At 39.6% G+C, this 11,642-nt stretch overlaps 1 protein-coding gene across 1 annotated transcript; it reads right to left on the bottom strand.

The window, feature by feature from the left end:
- Positions 1-10,448: 10,448 nt before the first annotated feature.
- On the bottom strand, positions 10,449-11,234 carry LOC138909513 (uncharacterized). Its single transcript, XM_070200717.1, has 2 exons — positions 11,052-11,234; positions 10,449-10,868 (listed from the first exon to the last, which is right to left on the bottom strand). The coding sequence occupies exons 1-2, from the start codon at positions 11,232-11,234 to the stop codon at positions 10,449-10,451; spliced, it is 603 nt and encodes a 200-aa protein (XP_070056818.1).
- Positions 11,235-11,642: the final 408 nt, after the last annotated feature.

The following is an 11,642-nucleotide window of genomic DNA, read 5'->3' as shown; positions in this document are numbered from 1 at the left end:
TAATAAGTGGTTATGAGTTTCTGTGTGTTTCGTTCATCATCGGTAGTGTACGAAGGTTTTAGAATGGGGTTTGGTTCGATATGAGGTATGTTGCCGGTATTGGGTTGTTTTGAGAAGATACGGTGATCGGAAGTTATTGCTATGAGTATTTGAGATATGGGGTATATCATGTAATTATGACTTGGGTTATGGTTATAGCTTGATGCAGCTTGTTCAGACTTATACAGTATGTAGATGTGAGATTCGGGTCATATAGGAAATTCCGGATGTTGGAAATTAGGTTCTAAGGTTTATGGGCTAAGGTTGAATTAAGGTCCTTCAGTTAGGTTGTGTCGTCAGGCTTATATAGATTAGGGTGATGTGGGATCACCCCCAGGTATGTGCATGGTAAGGTTACACAGTGATTTGCCGGCTGTGAAACAACTCTTAGCACGTTCGAGGACGAACGTATGTTTAAGTGGGGGAGAATGTAACGACCTAGCCGGATTTTTTGAGCATTTGCACTTCGCTCAGTAGTTTGAGGGCATGAGTAGCTCTGTATGATGTATTATGACTTGTATGAGTCGTCAGTTTTGGTTTTCAAATTATTCAGAATCGATTTGGAAAAATGAATTTCATGATTGAAGCTTTAAGTTGGAAGAGTTGACCAAGTTTGACTTTTTATTATTTAACCTCGAATTGGAGTTTTAATTATTCTGTTTGGTCCGTATGGTGATTTTCGACTCGAGTGTATGCTCGAATTTGTAATTGGGTGTTTCTAGAAGGTTTCGTCGCTAATTAGCGAAAGTTGAAAATTTGAAGGTTTGGAATGTTCATAGGTTTGATCGAGAGTTGACTTTGAGGATATCGGATTCAGATAGTGGTTCCGGTAGTTGGAATAGCTTCGTTATGTCATTTGGGACTTGTGTGCGAAATTTGAGTTCATTCCATGTTGATTTTATATATTTCGGCGTGAGTCTTAAAAGTTGAAAGTTCATAGTTCATTTAAGTTTGAATTGAGGTGCAATTTGTCATTTTGATATTGTTCTGCATGATGTGAGGCCTCGAGTAGGTCCGTATTATGTTGTGGTACTTGTTTGTATATTCGGACGGGGTACCGAGGGGCCCGAGTGAATTACAGACGGGTTTCGGATCAGTTTTCTTCATGTTTCCATTGTTGGTGTGTTTCTGGTTTCTGGTGCTTCGATTGGCCTATGAGATCGCGAAGTATGTCATGCAACCGCGTAGAGGAAAAACTTGGAGCTGGCAAATTCTTAATCGCGGCGGCGATTAGAGGACCACGATCGTGTACCTTAGAGCTGGTTACTGTCCGTGTTCGCATGGTGTAGGCAGCGTTCGCATAGTGTTAAGAATGGGCAGCTGGGAACTGGAATTTCTTCTACATGTTCACATAAGAGGTGTGTGCTTCGCGTTCGCATGTTTCAATTTGCGATCGCATAAAGGATTTGTGGAGGAAGTGTTGTTTGTTAATCGCGATTGCAAAGGGTTGTATGCGATCGCGTTGTGTATTTTTGGGGTAGCACATTTTGCTTCTTCGCGATCGCTATGATATTTCCGCGATCGCGATTCATTAATTCGCCCAATGATTATAAAGTACTCTATTTCGGAGGTTTCGGCCATTTTAGCATATTTGGAGCTATGGAGCTTTGGATCTCGGATTGAAGTGAATGTTTAAGCGATTTTTTCCATGTGGATTGGGGTAAGTGTTCTCTACTCAATTTTTCGTTATATTTCTTGAATCTATCCTCGTTTTTTGCATTTGGTTGATCATTTCAAAAGAGAAAATTGGGGGTTTTTGACTAAAGTTTCATAGAGCGAATATTTGAGTTTTAAACATCGATTCCGAGTCGGATTTGAGTAAAACTAGTATGGTTGGACTCGTAATTGAATGAGTTTTCAGATTTTGTAAGTTTTGTCGTGTTCCGAGGTGCGGGCCTGGGTTTGACTTTTTGTTGACTTTGGGCTTTTGATTAATGATTCGACCTTTATCATTTGAAATTATTTCCTTAGGCATTATTTGATGTAATTGAGTTGCTTTTGGCTAGTTTCGAGCTGTTCGAAGGCCGGTACGCGTGAGATGGCATTTTTGGAGTATTATTTGGCTTGCTCGATATTGGATTTGGCTTGTTCGAGATATTTAACATTTCTAAACTTGGTGCTGAGGGTATGAAACCCCGAATTACATGTTATGTGATTGATGTTGAGGTGACGCGCATGCTAGGTGACGGGCGTGTGGGTGTGCATTGTTGCGCCCCCTTTTTCTCGCGAAATCGGGTTTCGACATATGAGAACTCTTTTAAGGAGGTATTAAAAGAGGAAAGTCGCCACCTAATGGTTTAAGGTGTGTTAGGGCACCTATTATGCAAATGACTCTGTTTGACTAGTCAATACCACCAAAGATCGGGTTAGGGCTCAAGTTACCTCAAAGAGAAGGTGTTAGGCACTCCTCGAGGTACACAATTGTGGGTCCCGGCTGAGCTAAAGACTATGTGGATTACGATTAAGCTAGGTGATCAAATAAACAAAGGGAGTTCAGAAGTCACAAAACTTTATTACAACATGATTAATACTGATCTTTGTGCGAATATAAGAATACAACTATTTAGATCTAATGACAACATATAAAGAAGAAGGGGGTCCTAAGTGTTTTAGCCTAAAGGATCACCCCGTGCAACATAAATAATACTTTGTAACTCCCTCAAGATGGGGTGTTACTCATATTATTCAGCGGGCACAGACTATCATCTCCTGCTACCCGATTACTATGTTAAAGTTGTTACCTAAAAGCATTCTAATTCAACTATAGGCCGTACCCTATGCGTGCATTATCCGTCCCATACCTATGGTCCAGGAGGTATTGGACCTCTATTTAGGGTGGTTCTAGACTTAAACTTAGGCTGCTCAAAATGATAAAACTAGGTGACATATAAAACACATTGGACTTCAAATATGGCAATAAAGGGGGCTCAAGTTTGCCTCCGCACTTAAGCAATAAATGTACGCAAACACATATGCCAATCACTAGGCGATCAAAGTATGCAGGTAATTTCAGATACTGGATATAGCTTATAGACAGAATTATGTGGGTATTATAAGCTAATTATTGAGAGTTTTAAGTTACCAATCCTATATGTATGATGCCTAGGTGATCTACGTAGTTGGGTAAAATAGAATCTGTTGGGGAGAGCCCCAGAATTATCAAGATTTTCCTAACAGTGACGATCAGGAACATTGTTTAAGTAGTCTATATTATCCAATTAACAAGCAATTATTTTCTATAGGCAGGATCTCTTACAATTGATGATTAGAACTCGTTTTATTTATACTTAGTCCTATAAACAAGATTTCTAGTGAACAATGTGATACAATAGCAAATGAAGTGATCAGAATCCTATAGGCATGATTTCTAGTGAATAAATGAAGTGAATTGAAGGAAAATTCATTAACATTTATTCCTATAGACATGTTTTCTTGTAACACGTAGCAGTGAGAATAATGGCAACATTTGAATTCATATTTGCTAGCAGACAGCGTGTGTGTGTACTTGTCCTAATGGCATGATTTCTAACAGTGCAACCAAGATTAAAGGCATATACATAGTAGGTTGGATAAGTCATGTGAATCCTATAGGCATGTTGGCTACCCTTTCATGCAAACTTAGACATACCCGTTTTCCCTTATCACTAATTCCCCAAGTGTTTATACAAAGTTTATTACAGGCTCAAATACGAGTAAAAAATACAAATGCCACATAACATCGATAAGAGGCCCACAACAGGCCCAAATAAAATAAATACCCAGTATTGTCTGGGCCTTCAATAGCTCTTAAACCGCATACCCAGGCCTTCAACAAAGATCCATATTCAATACACAACTCAGGGATCCATAGAAGAGTCCAGAACCAGTTTACTTAACCATGGCACCAAGTGTTGCATCACTTGAACCAACCAATTCAGGTACACAACACATAACATGGGGGAAGTAGAGTGAATAGGAACAATTTTGAGATTGAGGGAGTGACTAAGGACCAAGCCCTGGTGTGTCAGAGTTCACAAGGGTCTTAATTGGACCCTGAGCAGTGCTCACACTAGGGAGGCCAATAATAGAACCTAGGTAGCCTTAGCTTTCACCTGGCTAAGAATAAAGAGTTCAGAATAGCATAAGTTGCCAGTGAGGAAAATGGACAGAAGTTAGGAGATACATTCATATCCTAAAGTAGACATAGCCAAATTGAGCATATAGAGTAATTAATCAAATAGGCCAGTAGGTTCAGCAGGACAGCAAATCACCACATAGATAGCCTCATATTGAAAGAAATTGGGGAAGAAATAGGTTTGCAAGATATACATAGATTATCGCTCATGACATTAAACCAATTGAGACCTAAGAGGTTCAGATTAAGTTAAGCATGCATCTTAGTATCATAAGACAAACATGTTAATTTTCATCAGGAGGCAAGATTGCATTGGAACATGATAGGGAGCACACATTATGACAGTCCAAGCAATCACTGATAGAACAGGGGATTAAGACATAATGGGGGGAATATTAGCAAGGAAGCAAGATCACAGTTGAGGAAAAAGGTCTTATAACATTAAAACATATTATATATGCAAGACAAGCATCATAGAGATTCAGTACATAGTGAAGAGTAAGCTAAATAGCACATGTATGTATTCGAGCATCGACACAGTAGACTATTTACCTAAAGAAGATCTAGATTGTACTAAGTATAGGTCTTGATGTTATGAAACAGTCATGCTAATTTGGCAATAGGGCAGCATTTAGACATGAGAAAAGCAGATTATAACTACTGGTGAATCAGGGAGGGGGTTAGACATGCTAAAGGCATATTGATAGAGAGTAGGGTCAAACATGTTAGATAAGAAAGCTACCACAGAAATTCAGAATATGATGGGAAACAGGCTTGTTCCATGCAGTGGGTATGCATATCCATGCTTTTGTACTCACTACACTAGTCGACTAAAGAAGTACAAATTATGTGAGTAAGGCATATTCAAGTAATAAGATTGATAGCAAAAGACTAAATTAAACACCAGAAAATGCTAACAAGTGTAAGAGTCCCAAACAGTAATAATTTCTAACACATTGACTGGTCAGAACTTGATAGAACTCGGTTTAGGCATGCTTGAAGCTAAAGGCTAAAGAGACCTAAAGAGTTGCAGAAAGCAAACGGAATTACACACAAAAGCAATCCAGAAAACATACTGAACTGACCAATCTCAGGAATGAAAATGTATACAAACCATAGATGCCTAGGAACAAAATTGCAAAGTATAGTGACTCACCGGTTAAGCGAAGAATAGTAAAGAATAGGTTTCCACAGATAACCCAGGATCCCTAATGCGTCAAAGTTCCCAAGAGTTCCGATGAACCCAGGGCAGTGCTCGCACCAAGAACGGGTTAAGTAACAAGATGCTAATAGCCTTGGCTTTCAGCTGGCCAATACAGAATACCAAGCAAGAGAGTAACAAAAACCTCAAAAGTTTAGTGAAAAAATCGATTTTTTCAAAAGTCTCCCCTAATGAAGAGAAAATGATGGGGTTTATATAGCAGTCAAAAATCGAACAAACACATAAGGAAACTGAGTAAATTAAGTAGCAAATAAGGAAAGACAACGTGCAAATCACTTTGAAATTGATTTAAGAGACGAATCTGATAAACCCTAGTTTTTTAGGGAAAGTGTAAATCAGTAGAAATCCAAACGAAATCGGACTCACACAGTGTAGAATCAGACGTGTGTAGATGAAATACGGTCCAGATTTAAGAAATAGGACTCATTCGAACATAATCGAAGAGATGGTACTTTCCATGTTTTGGCAAGTACCAAGTAACACCATAATCTTGCAAGTAACAATGAGATAACGCGTAAAAGGCAAATAAATCACAGAGGGAATCCATGATTTACTCGGATTTGGAGAAGAATGGGGAGGCGGCTAGGGTTTCTGAAGAGAGAGGCGAGACAAAGAGAGTTTAGAGGCGGCGAGTAAAGGGGAAAATGGGTCTTTAGGTTTTAGAGTGAGGGGTAATATAAAACAGGTAGGTTAATTATGGGTCGTTGATCATTTAAGATCAACGGCCAGGATCACAAAGGAAACGCGGCGGGTTATTTGAGACGGGTTCCGTCTGGGTTTGAGACTAAGGGTCGTTTGGCTTTGGGCTGGGATGGATTGGGCTAAGGTTTGGGTAGTTTTGGGCTACTAATGTGGTCCAAAATTGGTTAGAATGGGCTATTTTATCAAAATGATTTATACAAAAATGCTTAATAAAGAAATAAAAATATTATTTATGCACTGAAATGCTTAAAATAATAACTTAGTATTATAAAAAAATATAAATATGCTATTTTGACACAACTAATATAAAATAAAGAGTAGTTGTGTATGAATATAGATCATTATTGCAAAATTAGATAAATAGCTTAAAAATGCTAATATAATTATGTGGAATGAAATAAAATATTTGAAACATATATTATAGGTGCAAAATAATAATTTTAGGTAACTAAGTCGTCACAAAATAATTTAAAGGGATAATTACTAGATATTTATATAATTTAAATGCAAGAAACATTAATTTAAGAGCTCTAAAAATATGAAAATTATAGGAAATGCTTGTATAGATTTGTAAACTAAATAATGATGTATAAAATGCTATTTTGAAGGCATGTATATATTTTGAAAAATATGAGGGCAAAATTGGGTATCAACAACTGCCCATCTTTACCCGGGAATGATGAAAGAGTTGTCGGGTAAAGAATATGATGACCAATTTTGGCCGAATTGAGTGAGGGATGGTGTGATTTAAAAAATGGGGGTCGAACCCTAATTCCTAAGTTGCCTACATATCCCTGGTGTTACGGGAATCAGGCTATATGTAGTTCTGGATCCAACGGTGAACTGAACCGGTGGAGTTGCCATAGGAACGGACGTATGCTTCGGAAAGGGTTCTTTTGGATAGGACAATATCAGATGAATTTGCGCGAAATCATGAATGTGACTCTGAAATGTTATGGATGTATCTTAAAACGAGTATCTGGATGGTTATCAAGTAAAAGTGGTAACTGATGGTGGTTGGTTGCATTTGAAATAATTGCTGGATGTGAACGTTGAACGGAAACCAGAGCGAAGATTGCTCCCGTTAGGAGAACGGTTACTTCCTGGATTACCTGCAAAACTTAAAACACGATGTACGCAAGTATATATGGATTATTGCGAGAATTTAAACATGATGCAAATTCCTTTTGGACCATAAAAGTTGTCTTTGGACGATGAGGATGATGTCCTTAGACCATGAAGTCCTGGGCCATGAATCATGTGATAAGGTATTCGCAAGCCATGAAATGATGTCCACGGGCCATGAAAATGGTGCCTCTGAACCATGACGCCTTTGAATAATGATGTGCAATACTGAGAGATTCTCAGGCCATGGAATGGTGTCTTCCGGCTATGAGGATGATGCCTTCGGACTATGACGCCTTTAAACAAAATGGTGATGTTTCAGCCTATGAAGTGCAAAGATGTGATGCTTGGTCACATGTGAAGATGAGACAAGACAAGGCTTAGTCTTGTGTAATATGAGGGCAGTGCTTAGCCCTAGGTGAACAGAGGATAGTGCTAGGTCTTAGGTGGCGTAGTGGGGATAGTATTTAATCCTAAGGAAAAGGTAGTGCTTAGCCGTATACAAGAGGAGGGGGCAGGGCTTAGCCTCATGCAAAATAGGAGACATCGCTTAGTCTCATGCGAGTAAGGGAAGCGGTGCTTAGCTTCATGCAAAATAGGAGATAATTTTTAGTCTCATGCAAAGAAGGCAATGCTTATCCTTGTCCAGTTAAGGAGGAAATGCTTAGCCTTATGCAGTTAAGGAGATGATGCTTAGCCTTGTGCAAATAGGAGACAATGCTTAGTCTCATGCAAAGAAAGGAGACAATGCTTAGTCTCATGCAAGGAAAGGCAGCGCTTAGCCTTATGCAATTAGGGAGGCAAGGCTTAGCCTCATGAAAAATAGGAGACAATGCTTAGTCTCGATGTAAGGAAAGGCAGTGCTTAGCCTTGTGCACTTAAGAGGTGATGCTTAGCCTCGTGCTAATAGGAAACAATGCTTAGTCTCATGCAAAGAAAGGAGACAATGCTTAGTCTTATGCAAGGAAAGGAAATGCTTAGCCTTATGCAATTAAGGAGGCAATGCTTAGCCTCGTGCAAATAGGAGACAATGATTAGTCTCATGCAAAGAAAGGAGACAATGCTTAGTCTCATAAAAGGAAAGGCAGTACTTAGCCTTTTGCAATTAGGGAGGCAATGCTTAGCCTCATACAAAGAATAGGAGGCAAGTGGAAAAGTATTTCTTAGCTTAAGATATTTGTGCTAGATAATCTGAAGGCAGTGTCTTGATGTATCTATGAGTATCGTTATCTTATTGTACCTGCATTCCAAGAAAAATTGTGAGTTTTGTGGGGGAATGTTGGTTCGCGTTTTTGTCTTTTACCTTACCTGTGCTCCTGTCTTTAGATCCTGTTTGAGTTACCTTGGGTAATATCTAGCTGTTTATAGAAATAAAGTTTTTTGAAAGAAATGCGTGCATTTGATGAATGTAGTTTAAATATAGTAGTATGCAATATCGACCAAGTTAGGTAAACCAATGACTGGGACATATTTTAGAGACATTGCGGCTTCCTTGCTCTAGAATTTTGAGGGTCCTCCTCAAAATTCTGCCCCAGTTTAAAAGCAATTCTTTGATTGTTCTGTGTATGACGAAATTGGTTGGACTTGCTTTAGAACTTTGAGGGTCCTCCTCAAAATTCTGCCCCAGTTTCTGACCATGGCAAAAATGAAGATTTTATTGAGATGTGACCGAACCCACAGACTGCCTACGTATTCCCTCTTAAATGGGAATCAGGTCAAGCGTAGTTCAGTTACATCAGATGAAGAAATATAAACAATCTAAACATAGTATTTCTTGACTGCGTCTAAGTTGATAGGTTTTGGCCAAACTTCTCCGTCCATCTCTGCGAGTATGAGTGCTCCTCCTGTTAGTACTCTGTGAACCATGTAGGGCCCTTGCCAATTGGGTGAAAATTTCCCTCTGGCTTCATCTTGATTCGGGAAGACCCGCTTCAGCACCAGCTGCCCCGGTGTGAATTGTCTCGGCCTGACCCTTTTGTTGAAAGCTCTGGACATTCTGTTCTGGTAAAATTGACTGTGACATACTGCATTCATTCTTTTTCCGTCAATGAGAGCCAGTTGCACATAACGAATTCGTATCCATTCTGCATCACTGAGTTTAGCCTCTTGTACGATTCTCAAAGAAGGAATTTTTACTTCGGCGGGAATGACGGCTTCAGTGCCATAGACCGAAAAATAAGGAGTTGCCCCAGTTGATGTGCGAACCATGGTGCGATATCCGAGTAGGGAAAATGGTAACTTCTCGTGCCATTGTTTGTGATTATCTACCATCTTCCTTAATATCTTCTTGATGTTCTTATTGGAGGCTTCCACAGCTCCATTCAATTGTGGCATGTATGTTGTGGAATTCTTATGCTTGATCTTGAAGGTTTCACACATGGATTTCATCAAATCACTGTTAAGGTTGGTGGCGTTGTCGGTGATGATTGATTCTGGTACCCCGAATCGACAGAAAATACGATCCCTAACGAAGTCTGATATGACCTTCTTAGTTACAGCCTTATAAGATGAGGCTTCAACCCATTTTGTGAAATAATCGATGGCTACTAGAATGAACCGGAGCCCATTTGAAGCGGCGGGTTCGATTGGACAAGGTGCACTTATTGCATTGAGTTCATTGGGTGGCACTCGTATCATATCAACATGTACTTGGCATTGATGATACTTTTGGACATACCTGATGCAGTCTGTTTCCATAGTCATCCAAAAATATCCTACTCTTAATATCTTCTTAGCTAAGACGAAGCCATTCATGTGTGGTCCGCAAGTTCCGGCATGTATCTCTTCAAGAAATTTGGATGCTTCCTTGGTGTCGACACACCGTAATAACCCCAGATCTGGAGTCCTTCTATACAGAATTCCTCCGCTTTGGAAGAAGTGGTTAGATAATCTTTGGAGTGTGCGTTTCTAAGTATGATTTGCGTGCTCCGGGTACTCTCCTTTTGCCAAGTATTCTTTGATGTTATGAAACCATGGATTCCCGTCAGTTTCTTCTTCAACATGAGCACAATAAGTTGATTGATTATGGATCCCTACTGGAATAGGATCGATGAAGTTCTTGTCTGGGTGTTGTATCGTGGAAGATAGAGTGCCCAACGCATCTGCGAACTCATTCTAGATTCTCGGAACATGTTTGAACTCTATTTTTGTGAATCTCTTCATCCACTCTTGTACATAGTACAAATATGGCAATATTTTGGTATTCTTTGTAGCCCAGTCTCCTAGAACCTGATGTACCAAAATGTCTTAATCTTCAAATACCAGCAATTCCTGAACGTTCATGTCAATGGCCAACTTGAGCCCCAAGATGTAGGCCTCATATTCTGCCATATTATTGGTACATGGAAACCTGAGCTTTGCGGATACTGGATAGTGTTGACCTATTTCTAACACTAAAACTGCTCCAATGCCTACTCCTTTGAAGTTTGCAGCTCCATCAAAGAACATTCTCCAACCGTCATAGGTTTCAGTGATATATTCTCCTACGAATGATACCTCTTCATCGGGAAAATACGTTTTCAGTGGTTCGTATTCTCCACCCACGGGATTTTCTACCAGATGATCTGCCAATGCTTGCCCTTTGACCGCCTTCTGAGTTACATAGATGATCTCGAACTCACTCAGTAGTATCTTCCATTTTGCCAATTTTCTCATAGGCATGGGTTTCTGGAAGATGTATTTTAACGGATCCATTCTTGATATGAGATATGTGGTGTAGGAACAGAAGTAGTGCCTCAACTTCTGAGCTATCCACGTCAAAGCGCAGCAGGTGCGCTCCAGCAAAGAATATCGTGCTTCGTAGGATGTGAACTTCTTACTTAGATATTATATGGCTTGTACCTTTCTTACCGTCTCGTCATGTTGTCCTAAGACACAGCCGAAAGCCCTATCCAGTATAGATAAATAGAGTAGCAGAGTTTTCCCAGGTTCTGGTGGGACCAGAACAGGTGGTTTGGATAAATATTCCTTGATCTTGTCAAAGGCTTTCTGGCATTCTTCAATCCAACTTGTTGCAGCTTTTTTCTTTAACATTTTGAAAATCGGTTCACAAATCACAATTGATTGTTCTATGAATTGGCTGATGTAATTGAGATGCCCCAAGAAACTCATCATATCTTTCTTGTTCTTCGGAGGTGGCAAATCTTGGATAGCCTTGACCTTTGACGGGTCTAGCTCAATTCCTCGACGGCTGACGATGAACCCTAACAACTTTCCAGAAGGGACTCCGAAGGCACATTTTGCGAGATTTAGTTTCAGGTTTTATCTTTGAAGTCGATCAAAGAATTTCCTCAAATCTGCCATATGATCTATACTTCTCTTGGATTTGATGATGACGTCATCCATGTACACCTCTATCTCCTTGTGTATCATGTCGTGGAAAATGGTTGTCATGTCCCTCATATAGGTGGTTCCAGCATTCTTTAGGCCAAACGGCATCAT

This window comes from Nicotiana tomentosiformis, chromosome 4 (assembly GCF_000390325.3).
Source record: "Nicotiana tomentosiformis chromosome 4, ASM39032v3, whole genome shotgun sequence".
NCBI lineage: Eukaryota > Viridiplantae > Streptophyta > Magnoliopsida > Solanales > Solanaceae > Nicotiana > Nicotiana tomentosiformis.
Note: the sequence above shows the minus strand (reverse complement) of the source record. Positions and strands in the feature narration are given on the sequence as shown.

Excerpts from the sequence above, each read along its gene's own strand:
- LOC138909513 (XM_070200717.1), bottom strand. The coding sequence starts at position 11,234 with ATGTTAAAGAAAAAAGCTGCAACAAGTTGGATTGAAGAATGCCAGAAA. Across the intron at positions 10,869-11,051 it reads TAGGACAACATGACGAGACG|AAACCCATGCCTATGAGAAA; the intron begins GTAAGAAAGGTA and ends TACATCTTCCAG.